This window comes from Typha latifolia, chromosome 3 (genome assembly GCF_019914945.1).
Source record: "Typha latifolia isolate L0001 chromosome 3, TyphaL0001v2, whole genome shotgun sequence".
Classification (NCBI taxonomy): domain Eukaryota; kingdom Viridiplantae; phylum Streptophyta; class Magnoliopsida; order Poales; family Typhaceae; genus Typha; species Typha latifolia.
In genome coordinates this window covers 6,851,800-6,871,336 of record NC_133088.1, presented here as the reverse complement: position 1 = coordinate 6,871,336, position 19,537 = coordinate 6,851,800, and the positions used below count along the sequence as shown (strand labels likewise).

The 19,537-nt window shown below is 41.5% G+C and overlaps 1 protein-coding gene across 1 annotated transcript; it reads left to right on the top strand.

Moving 5' to 3' along the window:
- The first annotated feature begins 3,133 nt into the window (after window positions 1-3,133).
- On the top strand, window positions 3,134-3,574 carry LOC140783568 (uncharacterized). Its single transcript, XM_073130485.1, has one exon. The coding sequence runs from the start codon at window positions 3,134-3,136 to the stop codon at window positions 3,572-3,574; it is 441 nt and encodes a 146-aa protein (XP_072986586.1).
- The last annotated feature ends 15,963 nt before the right edge of the window (window positions 3,575-19,537 follow it).

Here is a 19,537-nt window from a genome sequence, read left to right as displayed (position 1 = left end):
ACATCCGTCGGGTGAACTCTAATTTGATGATACCCGGCCCTTAAGTCAAGCTTGCTGAATATAGTCGCCCCTGCAAGCTCGTCTAATAACTCCTCTATAACCGGGATGGGATACCGCTCCTTGACGGTAATAGCGTTTAGTGTTCGATAGTCGACACAAAAATGCCAATCCGTTGGATCACCGCCTTCGAATTTTAGAAAGTCCAAGCATGTGGTTCTCCCCCGAATAGCATTGTCGGGTTCGCGAAAGATCCTTGGTCTAGGTCTGAACCTTTGTGCATGTTGATCTCCTTCTCTAAATCCTCGAGCACAACCATCACCATCTCCGAAGGGATCAACCTCATTCTCAAAGTGCCAATCCTCCTCTTCGACGAAGCACACGGGTGCCGCTCGCCTCTCGGGTTCCACCACCGCTGGTGTTGAGTTTTGTAATGGAGGTGGGGGATGATGTGTAGGCATAGGTAAAAGAGGATCATTTACACTAACGTGTCACACCTGGACCTGTGGGGTATCAGTTCGGTGTGGTCCCATTGCTGGTCCTTCTTGAGGCATCGATTGTCGTCGAGGAGATAACGAAGCCGATTAGTTCACGAGAAATTCCTTTAAAGCATTATGATTGTTTTGCATTGCGTCAACTCTATGCAGCAATGTTTGGAACATAGCCCTAAGTTTATCCACCAAGCCCATGTTCACACCCATGGACATTGGTTGACTCGGTGTTGCCGTGGTCGCAAAGGAATTGGCCTCACGATCAGGGTTATCGTGGATTGAGTCTTCCCTTGTCGGTGTGCTCTCCATTGGTCTCCTTATTGATGTCATCTTTTTTGTTTCCACCATTAATGGATGTCTGAGGTTTTTGCTCTAATTCCAAGGTTCTACGGTACCAAATTGATAGGCTCTGATACCAATGATAAGGCTACAGAACAATTCCTTCAAGATCTGGATTTATTATAGGAAGCAGTGCACGCAACTGAGGAAATATATTCATCAAATATTCTTTTGTAGTTAGAAAATTACAAAATGAAGAGAATTAGATCCGTAACTCTCTGATCTACAATTTTTGTATAACACCCTTCATAGATTTGAAATAAAACTGGGACGAAAATATGAAAGAATGTGGGTGATGGTGGTGGTGACGGGTGGAGTCGATGCTAGGGCTATGGATAATTATGGAGATGAAGGTGGATAGTGGATGTGGTTAAGGGATATAGATGAAGGGGAAGAAGTGGTCGAGATTCCAAAGAAGAGGGAGGACTCGACAGACGCGGGAGATTAGAGAGACCTTGCCAACGGTAGAGGTGGTAAGTTGGTGAAGCGAAGTAAATGCCTATGAAAATAAACAACTAATGCAATAAGAAAAGATCCTAACTAAATGTATCAAATAGGTACTTGATCCCAGTCATCGAGGAGTTGCTGAATGAGCTAACCGTAGCATCATACTTCAGCAAGCTAGACCTTCCTGTAGGGTACCACCAGATCCGAGTGCGTGTAGAGGACGTCCACAAAAACGACATTCCGAAGTTATGACGGACACTATGAGTTTCGTGATGCCGTTTGCATTGACGAATGCTCTGGCAACCTTCCAAGGGCTAATGAACGATATTCCATCCACTCTTATGATGGTATGTGTTAGTATTCTTCGATGACATTTTGGTGTACAACAAGACTTGGAAGAAGCACTTGAATCATCTACGGTTCATGTTGGTGCACTTGAGGGACCATTCCCTCAAGGTGAAGCGAAGTAAATGCCTATGGGGCAAACGGTGAGTAGAGTACTTGGGGCACATCATTTTAGCTGAGGGAGTCGCGGTCGACCCAAGCAAGGTGGAGTGCATGCTCAGTTGGACACAACCGAGGACGGTACGGGAGCTACACGGTTTTCTTAGTTTAATAGGTTACTATTGCAGGTTTGTGGCCAACTATGGGAAGATTGCAGCACCATTGATGGCGTTGCTAAAAAAGGATGCCTTTGAGTGGACTAATGCAGCGACAAAGGCATTCAAGGTGTTGAAGATAGCAATGGCGTCTGCATCGATATTAGCACTACCCGATTTCACCAAGCAATTCATGATTGAGTGCGATGCGTCGGATGTAGGAATTGGAGTGTATTGATGTAGACAGGGAGGCCCATTGCTTACCTTAGCAAGGCCTTGACTGGGAGGTCACAATAGTTATCCACATACGAGCGGGAGATACTCTCGCTATATTGCATGTTGTGATGAGGTGGAGACCCTATTTGATTGGGAGGTAATTTGTGATTTGGACAGATCAGAGGAGCTTACCTTATTTTATGGGGCATCGGATTCACACGACCACACAGCAGAGGTGGGTCACCAAGCTATTGGGGTATGACTCTGAGCTGCAATACAAGAAATGAGTGGAAAATAAGGTGGCAGACGCGCTATCCCAACAACCTGAACTGGCCGAACTGGCGGCCCTGTCCATGCCTATCCTCCCTTTCTTAGATGACATACGAGCAGCAGGAGCTACTGATCCAGATATCTTGAGAATAGAAGGAGGACGACCCTACTAGTCATCTTGGGATGGTGAGCCGAGGTGGATTGCTCTTGGACCATGGGCACATTCGGATACCTGCGGACATAGGCCTGCGACAAAGAGTGATGGAACATTTTCATTCCATCCTTGAGGCAGGACACGAGGGACTCTTACGGACTCACAAGAGACTACTACAAAGCTGTACATGGCCTGCAGTATGACAGGAGCTAAGGGCGCTCGTACGTGCTTGCGAGGTATGCCAATGTGCAAAGTTTGACTCACTAAGGCTAGCCGGACTACTCCAGTCATTGCCCGTACCGAAGAGGATTTGAGAGGACATCTCCATGGACTTTATTGAGGGCTTACCTTCAGTGAGGGGGTACTTGGTCATATTCGTGGTAGTAGACAGGCTGAGTAAGTATGCTCACTTCTCATCCCTAGTGCACCCATATTCAACAAGGATGGTCGTAGAGGTGTTTGTGCGCGACATTGCTAGGTTCCATGACATGCCGTGTTCGATTGTATCCGACCGAGACCGAGTCTTCATTAGTGATTTTTGGACCGAGTACTTCACACTCTAGGGTACTCGGTTGAACCTCAGTTCAGCCTATCACCCACAAACAGATGGCCAAACTGAGATGGTGAACCGGGGCATAGAGCAATACCTACGGTGCTTTGTGGGCGAGACACTGAGGAGATGGCTCGACTACTTACTGTGGGCGGAGTGGTCCTATAACACTGCATTTCACAGCACCATCGGGATGACACCATTTGAGGCAGTGTATGGTAGGCCACCACCTACCTTGAGGACATATGACCCTGAGGCATCAGTAGTGAGGATGGAGAAAGAGATGGAGCTAGCAGATCGGGATGTGGTTCTATGGAGGTTACGGGAGCACATGACAACGAATATGAACCGCATGAACCAAGTGTATGATCGCTGGCATCGGGAGTTGGAGTTTGAGGTCGGGGTCCTTGTATTTGTGCGAGCCCAGCCATACCGACAAGTTACACTACGTCCTGTACGCAATCCCAAGTTAGCGCATCAGTATTTTGGACCGTTCCGCGAATTGGAGTGAGTGGGACCTGTTGCGTACATATTGGAGCTACCGAAGGGATCTTGGGTTCTTCCTGTGTTTCATGTATTGCTACTGCGGGCAAGAGTAGGGGCGGATTAGGCAGTGAGCACATAGATACCCGATCCAGTGGAGGAGATACAGGCATACGAGCCTGTGCGTGTGTTAGCGAGACGGAGGCGCCGTCGAGAAGGTTGACTAGAGACTGAGAGCTTGGTGGAGTGGCTTGGACGGCATTCCGACTAGGCAACATGGGAGTCTAAGGAGAACATCATGGAACACTTTTCTGGACTTCTCACCTTAAGATCAAGGTGATGGAAGCATGGTGGATTGATCCAACTAGAGCTAGATCAAGTTGTATCGGAAGAAATAAATTTGTTTTGGAAGAAAATAAAGCCTTTTGTCATGGGGCATTCGAATGCTGGGGACCGCGTTCGAACGCACTATGCGAACACATGCAGGCATTCACAAATACAAAGAACGGGATTTGTGCGTTTGAACGGCCTCGAGCACATTCGAACGCCTGCATGCATTCACAAATACAGAGAACAAAAAATTCATGTTCGAATGGCCTCAGGCGTGTTCTAACGCACCTTGGCGAGAACACTTTGTTTTTAAGGTTTTATTTCTATTGTTTGAGTCCAAGGAGTAGACTTTAAATATTGTGTAGTGCACCCTAGTTGAGTTATGTTATGAAATCATATATTTTTTCTCCTATCTCTCTCTCTTTCTCTCATTCTTCTTTTCCCCTAACCTTCATTGGTTAGATCTTCCTCCTCCTCTATCGCGACCCTACATCTTCTAGGAGCGACCTCTTCTTCCCCTTCATCCTATTTCCATCTCTCATCGCAAATATCTTCATCCACATATCATCTTCTCCTCCCCTTCCATCACCATCAAGATCTCTCTTCAATCCAAATAACCAACCCATCCCCATATCGATCCGGTTCGTAACAGCTTATCACCAAAGTGAGGATGTAGAAATGCATGGATGCTAAAAATAATAGTAGAAAGTGATATGACTCGGTCCATATTAGCTCCACTCGCGACATAAGGTTTATTTGGATGAGCCTATTTATCTAGTTGATTTTTGTTTGAAGAAATAAAAGGATTTTTGCCGAGGGGCGTTTGAATGCAGGAACTGCATTCAAATGGGCTGCCGACACGCTTTCTGTGCATTTCGGACACTCCAACTATGAAGACTTCCAAGCCACCTTGACAAAGCTAACCCAAAAGACCTCTGTAAGAGCCTAGCCTACCAAGAGGAGTTCAAAAGAATTAGCAATTTAGTCTACGGATGGTCGGACTCAGCTCTCAAAAGCACTTTCGTCTCCGGGCTTCGTCATGATATCCAAGCGAAAGTCAAGGCGACTCACCCTACTACTTTGTTGGAAGCCTTCTCAGTGGCTCAAATGATGGAAGAGAAAATAAGGGAGTTGAAGGGGACACACCGTCCGGTATGGAGCACTAGTTACCCACGCTCTAACCCTAGACCACCGATCTCGGGTGTGGCACATTCAGGGTGGGTTTAGCAAAATCCCAATCGGCCACCCCACCACGGATAGCCCCTGACCTTAGTGGACAGCTATGGATGATGGGGCGATGCCTCACACTAGTAGAGATTGAAGATCAGCGCTCGAAAAGCCTATGCTTTTATTATAACGAGTGCTTTACACCGAGCCACAAATTCTCCAAACAGCCTCATGCCCATGGAGGAGATGATCGAGGATGATCTCATTGAAGATCTTGAGGAGCAGCAAGAGGAGGAAGGTGGCCAGACCGAAGAAAACAACATGGTTGATGTCCAAGTCGAGCTCTCCCTTTACTCTTTTGCCGGCGAGTCGACTCCGAAAACTCTTCGGGTCGAATGTATGATCAAGAAGAATAAAGTCCTAATTTTTATTTATTCAGAAAACACCCACAATTTTGTGGATTTTTGGATGGTGAGGCATTTGGGATTGGAGTCGGAGCCTTCCAATGGCTTCGATGTGGTTATCGGTGATGGCACCATGTTAAGAACGGAGGGCATATGCCGCAAGGTCCAACTGCAAATTCAAGGCCATGTCTTCTGAATTGATCTATATCCATTGGCTCTACGAGGAGCTGACTTAGTGCTTAGGGTGCAATGGCTACGGAATCTTGGACCATTCACCTTCAACTTCACCACCATGGCGATGGAGTTCAGTCATGTAGGCCAACTGATCTAGCTACTAGCCGCATCAAGCAAGGAAGCCATGGGTGCACTGCAGTCCCTAGAGGGATTGCCGAAACCCGGGTGTCATGGCTTCCTTATGCAACTCATCGAAGGTGCCAAAGACGTGGACGATCCAACGCACTTATCCGCTGACTTAAATATTATTTTGCAGAAATTTGAAGATGTATTTTAGCAGCCACATGGATTGCCTCCACCTAGGATGCAAGACCATTGCATCGAGATTATGCTCAGGGTGGGTCCAACAAATGTGAGGCATACCATTATCCCTTCATCCAAAAGGAGGCTATAACAAAGATAGTCTAAGAGATGTTGTCCAGCGGGGTGATAGGACCAAGTCGAAGTGCTTATTCTTCACTAGTCTTGCTCGTGGGGAAGAAGAACGAATCATGGCAATTTTGTGTCGACTATTGAGCTCTCAATTTCATCACCGTTAAAGACCGGTATCCCATACCGGTAATCAAAGAGTTGCTGGATGAATTGGGAGGTGCATGTTACTTCTCAAAGCTGGATTTGAGGGTGAGGTACCATCAAATCAGAGTAGAATCATCTGATGTGCACAAGACGGCATTTAGAACTCATGATGGGCACTACGAGTTCCTCGTTATGCCCTTTGATCTTACTAATGCTCCCGCTACCTTTCAGAGCTTAATGAATGATATCTTTAGGCCTCATTTGAGGCAATGTATGCTGATATTTTCTGATGATATATTGGTGTATAGCCGCACATGGGAGGAGCACTTGCGACAACTTCGGACGGTACTTGGCTATTGCGGCAACACAAATTGAAGGCCAATAACTCCAAGTGTTCATGGGGGCAGCAAAGGGTCGATTACCTGGGCCACATCATATCTAAAGATGGCGTGGAAGCTGACACTAAGAAGATTCAAAGCATGGTGGAATGGCCACTGCCCAAGACTACCAAAGAGCTAGGTGGCTTCCTCGGTTTAACGGGCTATTATCGTCGATTTGTAGTGAACTATGGCAAGGTTGCATCTCCCCTCATGGCCTTGCTGCGGAAGGGTGCATTCACATGGACGAACAAAGCAAAGGAAGCATTTGTTGCCTTGAAGAAGGCGATGATCTCAGTCTCAGTCCTTGCTTTAGCCGATTTCACCAAACTGTTCACCATTGAGTGCGACGCGTCCGGAGTCGGCGTTGGGGCTGTTTTGATACAAGAAGGTAGACTCGTGACTTACATGAGCAAGGCTCTTTTTGAACGTTCACAGCTACTATCCACTTAAGAAAGGGAGATGCTTGCCATCATCCATGCTATCACCAAGTGGAGGCCTTATCTCACCAGGTGACGCTTCACAATCCGCACCGATCAAAGGAGTTTGCCATACTTCCTTGGGCAGCACATATACACACCAGCCCAGTAAAGGTGGGTGTCTAAGCTACTTGGATACGACTACGAGTTGGTTTACAAGAAAGGGACCAAAAACAGCGCCGTCGATGCCTTATCAAGGTGCCCGAATCCAGCTGAGTTCGTAGCGATTTCGGCACTGATTTTTCCTTTTTTCCAGCAGCTATGAGAGGCCTACAAGAAGGATTTAGACACCATGAGGATGTTGAATGACCTCACTGTGGATGCCAGCTATATGCAAGGAGTTGTGGTGAAGGACGGACTATTGGTAGACAAAGGCAAGGTAATTATTCTAGTTGACCGCCACTTGCGCTTGGAGTTGGTGTGCCACTTTCATGACACCCCTATGGCTGGATATGAGGGGGTGTTGCGCACCTATAAACGGCTGAGCCATAGTTTTACGTGGGCTGGAATGAAGAAGGATATACATGCCTACGTCAAGGCTTGCGAGGTGTGTCAAAGAGCGAAGACAGAATCGACAAAACATGCCAACTTGCTACAACCGCTTTCGATTCCAATGAAGGTTTGGGAGGATATCGCCATGGATTTCATTGACGGTCTACCTAAGGCCAGAGAACATTTCATGATCATGGTGGTGGTAGATCGCCTCAGCAAGTATGCACATTTTTTAGCCTTGGCGCATCCCTACATGGCAAGGAAGGTTGTAGAGGTTTATGTGCACGACATGGCCAAGATGCATGGTATACTAAAGTCGATTTGTTTCAGATCGTGATCCTATATTTGTGAGTCAATTTGGTAGGAATTCTTTGCTCTCCAAGGGACTACCTTTCGTATGAGTTCAGCCTATCACCCTCAAATGGACGGCCAATCTGAGGTGTTGAACCAATGCTTAGAGCAATACTTGCGGTGCTTTGTCCGCGAGCGACCGCAGCAATGGCTATCTTATTTGCCATGGGTAGAGTGGTCATACAACATGGCCTTTCACTTGGCCATTAGCATAACCCCGTTCGAGGCTGTCTATGGTCAGTTGCCTCTAACCTTGCATACATACTTGCCATCAGCCCGAGCCGACCAAACTGAGGTGGATGCAATTTTGCGAGATCGTGATGAGGTGATGAGGAGACTCAAGATGCACCTAGCGGCTGCCCAGAACCAAATGAAGCAAGTCTATGACCAACGGCACCAAGAGAGGTCCTTCTTAATTGGGGACTGGGCCTACATCAAGCTCCAACCATATCAGCAAAGCTCGGTTAGAACCATTCCTAATCAAAAGTCAGCTCTAAAATTTTATGGACCATACCAGGTGACCGAGAGGATTGGACCCATGGCGTATCGTCTAGACTTACTCGAGGAGGCTCGAATACATCTAATTTTTCATGTCTCAAGCCTTAAGGATCGAGTTCCCCCTATTGAGCCGATCGGAGCTATTCCACCTGAGCCAATGAGGGTTGACCCCGACAAGTTAAAAGTCGAATCGAGTACTCCTATTCTAGTTCGAATCCTAGCTAGACGACGCAATCGAGTCCAGGTTGAGTAGGTGATTGAGATTTTGGTGGAGTAGCGAGGATGCACAGTGGACGAGGCAACTTGGATGCTCGAATTTGATTTCATGGACTACTATCCAGAGCTGACACCTTGAGGACAAGGTGAACGAAAGCGTGGTGGAGTGATACGACTCGATCCATATTTGCTTCACTCGCGACATTGGGTTTATTAGGATGAGCCTATTTATCTAGTTGATTTTTGTTTGAAGAAATAAAAAGATTTTTGCCAGGGGCACCATGTTTGAATGGGCCATGCAAACGCCTGCACGCGTTCTGTGCGTTCGAACGGGCCATGCGAATGCCTACACGCATTCATAAAAATAGAGAACGCAATTTTGTGCGTTCGAATGGGTTCGGGCCATTCGAACGTGCTTGTTCGAATGCCTGTACACGTTCGCAATGACAGAAAATTATAATTCTGCATTCGAACGTGATCGGGCGCATTCGAATGCACTGCAGTAAAAATTGTTAGTTTGTTAGGATTTTTAACTTAGTTGATGGGTCCCTAGGGTGATCCTCTGTAAATATGTCGAAGAAATTCTAATTGGAGGAAGCTGATAATTGAAAACGGCATTGTGCCTTTATCTCATTCTCTTCTTGCTCTAGCCATTAGCGCCCTCTCCTACTTCCTTTCTTCCACTGCCCAAGTCTTTAGTCGGCTTCCTGTAACTCCTAATCTCCATTTTCTACAACAACTTCTCCCCCTTCACACTAAGGAATTAACCTAGTACCAATCTAGCCATTGAAGGGCTAACAAACTAGAGTTTATCTGACCTTTGGCCACTTTTTGGCTGATATCTCAAGATCTAGCCATCCAAACGTGCGATCTTAGATTCATTGGAAAGCTCTTTTTAAGGGAGACAACTATCCAAAATTAAGGAAAATCCAACGGTTAGATTATCTGCAGCTTCCTTCAAAAGACACGTCGTCAATTTAGTCTAGAACCATTACGGATTGGATCAAGCCAGACGTAATAGAAAGCCAGCCAATGGTGAGGAACATTCACCATTCTCGAAGTAGAAAAGGTTTGAGTGAGCTAAGCACTGAATCAAAAGTTTATTCGATCAAAAAATAAGTAAATAAATTAAATAAACTTATAGATTATAAAATTAAATATTCTATATAGTTGAGTCTAGTGTTGAACACTATCTTCTTAAGACCAATCCGTTCTCCACCGGTTGCTTATGAAACAATGAACGTCAGTCTCCCAGGAAACAATGACTATCTTGCACGAAAGGAAGCTGCAATTTGAATGCTTTATCGAATCAAAATAGTACAATACTCTCTCAAATGTAGAAGCAGAAGAATCAAGTCCCTCTCTGTGGTCTCTCTCTCGATCTCTATCTTTCTCTCTCGCTCTTGTTGTCGTCGACTCGCCGCTGCTATTGTCGTTGACTCGCCGCTGCTGTTGTCGCTGCTGTGGTGGCTAAAGTGAGGTTCCTCCTCCTCTCTTCTCTTTTCTTTCTTCTTTTTCTCTCTGACTTTCTTCCTCCACTTCTCTGCTTAGTTAGACCCGAGCCACCAACGAGAGGCCAGCCACTGTCCAACCCCCATCCCTCCCCTTCTCTAGGGGTGTAAACGAGCCGAGCCTGAGCGAGCCGGCTCTGGCTCAGGCTCGGCTCGAAATTAGTTTCGAGCCTCATAATGTTGCTTAGGCTCGGCTCAGCTCAACTCGAGCCGAGCTCGAGCTGAGCCTAACTGAGCCCGAGCCGAGCCCGAGCAAAGCTCGAGCTCGATTAGAGGCGGTGGCGACGTGGGCCGGTGGCGACGTGGGCGGTGGCGACATGGACAGCGGCTTGCCGAAGGAGTCGGAGACGAATGGAGGAGGCCAACGACGGAGGAGGAAGAGGAGGAGGAGGAGGCCGACGGAAAGGAAGGCGTGGCGCCGTGGTGGTGGCTTGCCGTCGTTGCCGATGGAGGCCGACGGGGAGGGAAGAGTGAAGGTGATCAGGTGGATGAGGGTGAGAGTGAAGATGAGGGTGGGGTGGGGGAATTGAGGATGGGGAAGGTGGTGATGGGAAAGGTGAAGTAATTAATGAGGGTGGGGTAGGTGAGGGTAGGTGAGGGTGGGGTAGGTGAGGGTGATGAATATTGTGTTACGGGTGAGAATGAGTTAGTGAGGGACACGTGGCAATATTTTTTTATGCCACGTGTCCTTAGTCATATGGAGTCAGGCTATCGATCCTATCGAGCCGAGCCTGAGCGAGCCGGCTCCAGCTCAGGCTCGGCTCGATATTAATTTCGAGCCTATTATGATGGCTCGGGCTCGGCTCAGCTCTGATCGAGCCGAGCCGGACTCGAGCTTCACCCGAGCCAAGCCCGAGCCGAGCCCGAGCTGCTCGTCAAGCCTGACAGCCCTACCCTTCTCCTTCTCTTCTCTTCTTCTTTCTTTCTTTCTTTCTTTCTTTCTTTCTTTTTCTTTTCTCCTTCTTCTTCCTCGGTTTCTCCTCTTTCTACAATAGTGTTGGGCTCAGTCTGTTGCGCTATAGTGCTAGGCCGAGCCCAGCACTATAGCAAAGAGGATTACATATTTTTCTCCATTAATTATATAATTTATTTTCTATTAAAGTAAATTAGTTTATTTAGATAGTTAATTATTTTGATAATTTACACTCGCTAGTATAATTATTAGCTAAGTATTTTTAGCATAATAATTTATTATCATATAAATAATTTATTATCATAATTATAAATATTTTTAGCATAATAATTTATTATCATAATCTATGGTTTAGCCATTGTTTATTAGATTAATGCATATAGTCATATTGATAAAAAAAATCTTATATTCATGTTTATATGATTATTTTTGGCATCTTATTATTGTCTATTATTTTAATGAAATATTACTTTTACATTTTGTTTTTATATAGTTTGATAATGACCATTTTACATATAGTTAATGATTAATTAAATAAGAGTAAGAATCACAAAATAATTACTAAATAAAACTATATTTATAATTATATTTTTTAAATTATATATATGGCCATTATTTGTTGTATACAAAACGAGATAAATTATTATATACTTACTCTATAATTAGCAACTAAGATTGTTATCAAATAAATATAAATTATAGAAATAGTGTATCAATATTATCACAATTAAATTTATCATATGAATCTAACTAATTTTAAAATTAATAAACTATCATATTTTTCTCAAATGGATTATAACCGGATAAATGAATAACTTTATATTACTTAACCATTTTTAGATCCCGAACCCCTTATTTGAGATCTTATGGACCTTATTAGTGATAAGTTGATGTTTGATTGACCAATGGGAGGAATATGTGGTTTTGATCTTCTAATCAGATTATGAGTAGTCTTATTCCCTAGACGCCTTTCTCAAATTACGTTATATTATATATTATGTACACATATGCTTTAGCCTCCAGCATGATTATATGATCTTATATAAAGATGATTATAGTTGAGCATATTTTATCATTCATTTGATTAGATTGATCTTAGATATGAATATGTTGTTGATATATAGAGATGATTAGGGATGATTATAATATTATGCTTTATATCAAGATGATCTCTAGCATGAGTATGCATGTGATAAACTAGCATGATTATGCATGTGATAAATATATGATTGGAAATTGCATCACATCATATTTCTCTTGACTTCCTTACCACCTAAATTTTTAAGTTGCACGATCTGTTATAGTATTGAATAAATACATATGATTTGCCATTTAGAAGGAAGGCATGAAATCTAATTGATATGATAGTTGAGGATACTTGAGCGGGCATGAGTGTTAGGACTCGCTTTGTGAATGATTAATCAGTTGATATATTCATGATCTTGTGGCCTTACGTCCAAGGTTGTTAGTCTGTGTGCGTAGTATATATTTAAACACATGTCATTCGCTAAGTCATATGTGGTGAATTATCTTCACGTATTTCTATCAGCTAGAGGGGTGCTTGGTCTATATGGATATTGATATCCTTAGCGGATGACAAGGTATAGTTATGATTGAGATACCCTTTGTGAATAGTAAGTTATGCTTTGAGCCTTTGGGCATATTGATGAGACCGGGTATCGAGTGTTAGCCGTACACGGTGGTCTAGTATGATGATGTTATTCAGAGTTGATATTGATGACTAAGATGTTGAGAAATACATATAATTTTATTATCATTTGATATACTTAATTATCGAGTAGTTATTATGCATCATATGTGGTTATATATGATATTATAGCATTGTTATAGTTGGCATGCATCATATGTAGTTGCATTTGATATCATAGCATTGTTACAGTCGGCATGCATCATATGTGTCATATTTGAGAGACTTATAATGATGGTATGACTAAAAATTTATTTATATATTGTTAAAAATTATATACTTAATTAGTTATGACATGATGTCTACCATATATTTATATATTATTGATGACACATTTATATACCCATTCATGATATGATGCTCTTTTCTAATTTATATTATAGTATTTGTATCTTGATGGTACCAGATTGGAGATGGAGATTCTAGTTGAGTGGCTTGGCAAGCCATCGAATGAGGCGACATGGTAGTTAGAGACTAATATCTTAGAGCGTTTCCCTAACCTTTCACCTTGAGGGCAAGGTGGGGGAAGCGTGGTGGGCTGATACACTTAGTTAGGATATTTTCTTATTGCATTAGTTCTTTATTTTTATTTTTATCATATTTAATTAAATAACTATTATATCTTGATATAAATCATAAGAATCCAAATAAAATTTTGACGAGATGAAGTGAATTTAGGTTTAACTGGTGGGCGTAAAATATATATTGTTTTAGGATTTGTTGGCTAGCCTCTATAAATATGTGGATGGCAGCCAACTTCATAATGCAATTGGATTATTGATTTCTTGCCTCCTATCTTCTCTCTAGACTTCTCCTTCCTCCCTCTTCACCATCCTTCCACCTTTATAGTTAGTAAAGTTTCTCCTAACTTCTAATCTCTCTCGACTGTCGAGCCACCCCTCTTTATTGGGATCTCGACCACTTCATTCCCTTCGTCTACTTCCCTTAATCACATCCATCATCCACCTTCACGTCTGTATCCATCCATAACCCTAACATCCACTTCACCCGTCACCACCACCATCACCCACGTTATTCCGTGTTTTTGTCCCTACTACAGTTTGAATATGCAAAGGGCATAAATATGAAATTTGTAGATTAGGAAGTTATGGACCTAAATATCTGACAAATATTTTCCCATGGTTGCGCAGACTGATTCCTATAATATATTTAAATCTTGAAGGAATAGTTGCGTAGCTTATCTTTGGTTCCAGATCTTATCAAAGTGGTATTAGAGCCTATCAGACATGGTCTAGGTAGTTGACTCTTCTCTGCCCCCACAAACACTTGGAGTCTTTAGCCTTCAAATGATGTCGCCACAATACACCAAGGACCTCTCAAATATGGCTCAAATGCTCGTCCTATGTGTGGCTGTAAACTAAGATATCATCAGAGAATATCATCACAATTGCATCAAAAGAGGCCTAAAAATGTCATTTCATTAAGTTCTAAAAGGTTGTTGCCGAGGCTACATGGCTCCTCGTCGGTGCACATGTGTAAGCGACCGATCAAGAAAATGAGGCCGGAGAGCACAGCCTCGCTCGCTCCCATTGCCGAGGTTGCTTGGCTCCTCATCGATGCACATGCGCAAGCAACCGACCAAAGAAGTTGGTCGGCTGTTGTAAGCTGATGGCAAGGAGGCGATGTTAGCGACTGGCGATGATGAAGGAGTGGTTGGCAACGGTGAAGAGGCTGTTAGCGATGGTGAAGAGGCGGTCGACGATTGTGAAGGGAAGAAGTCGGTGACAGTGGATGGTGGAGGAAGATGATTATTTTTTTTAAATAATATATATCTTTTTATCCTAATTTAATTACAGGGTTTATGATGGCATTTATATCATTTTGGGGTTAATTAACTGCCACGTAAGCTAAGTTGCCCAATTTTTTTTGACGGTAGACTAACAGAAGGGTCACATTGAAATTTCTTAAAAGTTTATAGGTGACATTATAACCTAAAAAAGTATAGGCGGTCTTTGTGAAAATCGGGTAAAGTTTAGGAGGTGTTAGCATAATAACCCTTAATAAAACTATAAGTATCAATCTATTAATAATATATATTTATAGATATATATTCATATACAAGTAAATGCTCCTAAGTATAGGTAATTACCAATTTCACTAATTGTATTTAGATAATAATTATATTAATGAGTGCGTAATCTTAAAGTAATTAGTTGCTCAAACTTTTAATTTCAATTAACTAATTAACATAGAATGAATAGTTAATAGATATCAAATAAAATAGTTTGGAAACTCTGTTAGAGTGCTAGGCTCAGCTTGTAGTAGTACTGGGCCGAGCCCTGCACTGATGTAGAGAGGTGGAGGTGGAACCGAGAAAGAAGAAGAAAAAGAAAGGGATGAAGAAGGAGACGAGAAGAGTGAAGGGAAAGGGGGAGGAGGGGGAAGTGTGGATTTGTGCTGACGGGGATGGTACCGACCGTCACTAGCCAGCCGGTGGTTGGCCTCTCACTAGCGGCTCGGCTTCGGCAAGCTTGAGCCCAAGTGAGAGAGAGAGGGGGAGAGGAGAATGGAGAGGATGAACGAGGAGGCTCACCAGTATACCATACTGATGATTGAGTTATTGGACGACTTGGCGGGTGCATACTACTTCTCAAAGCTTGATTTTCGGGTGGGGTACCATCAAATAAGAGTAGAACTGTCCGATGTGCACAAAACGGCATTTCAAACCCATGATGGGCACTACCAGTTTTTGTTATGCCTTTCGGTCTTACCAAGCCTCGACTTCTTGATTGGCTGCTTGCACATGTGCACTGACGAGGAGCCAAGCAGCCTCGGCAGCGACAGCGACAGCGAGCGAGGCTGCGCTCTCTAATCTCATCTTCTTGATCGATTGCTTGCGCATGTGCGCTCGCGAGGAGCTAAGCAGCCTCGGCAATGGCAGTGAGCGAGGTTGCACTCTTCGGCCTCGTCCAAGCCTTCCTCGAGAGCAACAGCGTCGTCCCGCGTACTCCGATGAGGTGATTGACGTGGGTTTGAGTGAGGAGACACATTGATATTATTTGGGTAATTTACTATTTTTTCTAAATTTAATGAAATCATTAACTTATTAGGGGTATAGTTGGTCATTATAGATTTTTCGTTATCGCTGTTACCTGTTTCACTTTGCTCTGAAGTTTGGGGGTAACATTATAACCTAAACAAGTTTAGGGGGTCCCCATAAAAACCAGGTATACTTCAAGGGGTGTTAGAGTAATTAACCCTTTTATTAGTTATAATTAAATTTATGTATATTTCTATTCATGCTTATAATTATGTAATTCTAACGTCTAATGTATATTATTAGGTATAAAGGAAATAATAGATAACCTATTTGTTACTAATGATGGAATATTCAATGACTATTTTACTCATATATTTATCTATAATCATATATATTTAGCCTTTTACTTTTATTTTATAACTAGATACTTAGACTATTTTTATTTAAAAAGAACAAAAATTTTATTCTTATTTTATAACTAACATTTTATAATAATAGTTATTTATAACATTAAAAGTTTATCTATAATATAAATCTAACTAGTTAATAAAGATTAGTAAATCTAAAACCTAATAAACTATCATATTTTACACGAAATGATAATTAGATAAACGGCTAACTTCATGTTACTTAAACTTTTTCAAATTTCAAACCCCCTACTTGAGACCCTGTGGACTCTATTAGTGATGGGTTGACGAATGGGCAAAATACATGGTTTATATTTTTTTAATCAAATAGTGAATAGTCTTAACTCAGAGAGAGCTTTTCCATGTTAGGATATATTATATAATATGTATACGCATTTTGCTTTAGCCTCCAACATGATTTTGTGATTCTATATAAAGATGATTATAGTTGAAAATGTTTTATTATTTAATTAACTCAACTAGTTTTAGATATGAATATGCTGATGATATATAAAGATGATTGAATATGAATAAGTTATCTATGTTGATTTTTAATATGAGTATGCATGTGTTAGATATATGGTTGGAAACTGTATTACATTATATTTTTTTGGCTTCTTTACTATCTAAATTTTTAACATGCATGATTTATTATAGTACTAGATAAAATACATATGATCTGCTATTTAGAAGGAAAGTATAAAATTTGATTGATATAATAGTTGATAAAATGCGTGAGGATACCTGAGTGACTGCGAGGGTTAGGATGCGCTTGCTGGATAATTGATCTCTTAATATATTTGCGATCCTGTGGCCTTACGTCCGAGGTCGTTAGTTTGTGTGCGCATTAGACATTTGTACACATATCATTTGTCAGGGCATATGTTGTGAGTTATCCTCACATGGTTTGTATTAGTTAGAAGGGTGCCCGGTTTAGATGAATATTGACATATCTTTTGCGGATGGTAGGGTGTGATTGTGATTGAGATATCCTTATCGGATGGCAAGATATCCTTATCGGATGGCAAGATATGTTTGAGCTTTTGGGCATGATGATAAGACTGAATATGATACGATCTCGCCTTTTTGGTGAAGGGTCGATCTCTTCCAATTCTTGATTTGGACTAGATTTGGCACGGAACTTTGAAATAAGATCCCAAAATATCCCGCTGTCGGATCGACGTGAAACTTTGATATGTTATAGCCCCAGGAAAGAGCTTTCCAACAAATCTAGTTTCAGGCAATCGGATATGGGGATCTCGAGATATCGTCCGATTTGTGGACAAAGGTCACATGGTCTGTTTTGGATCTGTGGATGGAGGCACGTGATCCTAGGTAATGGTGGTTGAAGGTGGACTGGCGTTAATGTGGTGGCACCGGTGAAAAGTGATGGTGGAAGGGTTGTGGTTGATGGAAGGATTAGTGCAAGTGTGGGATAGATTGGACGAAGGGGGAGAAGAGGGCCACCCCTAAGGGACTAGGGTGATTAGCCGGACGAGGGAGGTTAGAAGCGGCGTCGCCGGGGATTGAGGGAATGGGAGCGAAGAAGACGAAGGAGGCAAGGCAAACTCAATTTGGTTGCCTACCACATCTTTTTATAGGCTAACCAACAACTCAAATTAACCCTAAAAACACAATTTTCGTCGACCGCGTTCGAACTCGCCCGACCGCGTTCGAACGCACCGAGTTCACTCTTCTGGATTTGCGAACGCGATGCAGGCGTCCGAATGCGCGATCGAATGTGCCTATCGGTATTTGCGAACGCGATGCAGGCGTTCACAGTGCGTTCAAATGCAGAGTACATTCTCTTCACCACGTTCACAACCCCGTTCACAAACCGCGTTCGAACTCACTCCACCCGCGTTCGAACGCAACTTACAGAAAACTTATTTTAATGGAAATTAAACACTAAAACATGAAATAAAAACACTCCTAAAGTGAATCCATGCTCGAGACGACGTCGGTGAACTCCGAATCGTATCAGAATATTGCATGTTGACTATACACAAGATCTAGTATGATGATGTTATTTAGAGATGACACTGATGATTGAAATATCGAGAATTATATATGATTCCATTATTATCTGATATACATGATTATCGAGTGGTCATCATGCATTTTTATGGTTGTATTTTATATCATAATATGGTTAGGCTCGGCATGCATCATATATGTTATATTTGAGATAATTATGATAATGGTGAAAATTATATACTTGATCAGTTATGATACGATACCTAATATATATTATTGATGGCAAATTTATATATTCATTCATGACATAATGCTCTTTTCTTATTCATATTATCTAGTACATATTTTACTTTCTGTTTGATATTATTGATTTAAGGTAATGTCTATTCACTAAGCATTTAGCTCATGATTTTTTTTTCTAATCCTCTGGATATGTGATACTTTATAGCAACTTAAGACATTCTGAAGAGATATTTTAGAATAAAAATGAGGTGAGCTCAATGTGAGATGGTATAGAAAATAGCTTATGTAGAAATTAAGTTGTACCGATATTGTATATTTTTGCATTCCACTATATTAGATTGTGATTTTATAAAATAGGAAATGTTGTACATGTTAGACGGTATTGTATTAGTTGTATTACTTGTATCTTGATGGTTTATTATGGCCAATGGTCTAGTGTATATTATTCTAGACTTGGATATTTATATATTAATAGGTTTAATTTAGTTAATAGTTAGATTTACCTCTGAGATGGATTATGTTGAGTATAGGTGTATCTATTGTGATGACCCTACCCGTTTTGCCGCATGCACTTGCGTGTCGTGTGGGTGCATAGACGAGTACGTGCTTATGCTAGCTAGGGGTGTTACATAAATTAAGCATATAATTAGTTTTACTAATCAATTTTTAATAAAAATAATACTGTTGGAAAGGTTTGGTTAAGACTTTTAAGATGAGTCGATATTAAATTATAATTGACTTATTTTAATATTTTAAATTATTTTTGACTTACCTGACTATTAAATACTTATTGTATCTATTATTATATATTAATTTTTGCTTATTTTTTGTAATATAATTTTACTATTTTTAGTAATAAAAAATAATGCTTATTTCGATGTTTATTCTATATAATATAATTTCTATGTGTTTAATTAAAAAAAATAGTAATTTAAATTACTTTTAAAACTATTGAATATTAGTTTTATTCTAAAGATGTTGATGAGAGTTTTCTAACCATATATTTTTTATTAAAAAATAATAACATTAAGATAACACATTAAGTGATTTAAAATAGGTAATAAATATACATATATTATATTAATTTTTTAATAAATACATATTTATTTCCTTATTGGCGAAGCGGGTAAATATTCAACTAGGGCTACTTATAGCGTTAGTAGGCAA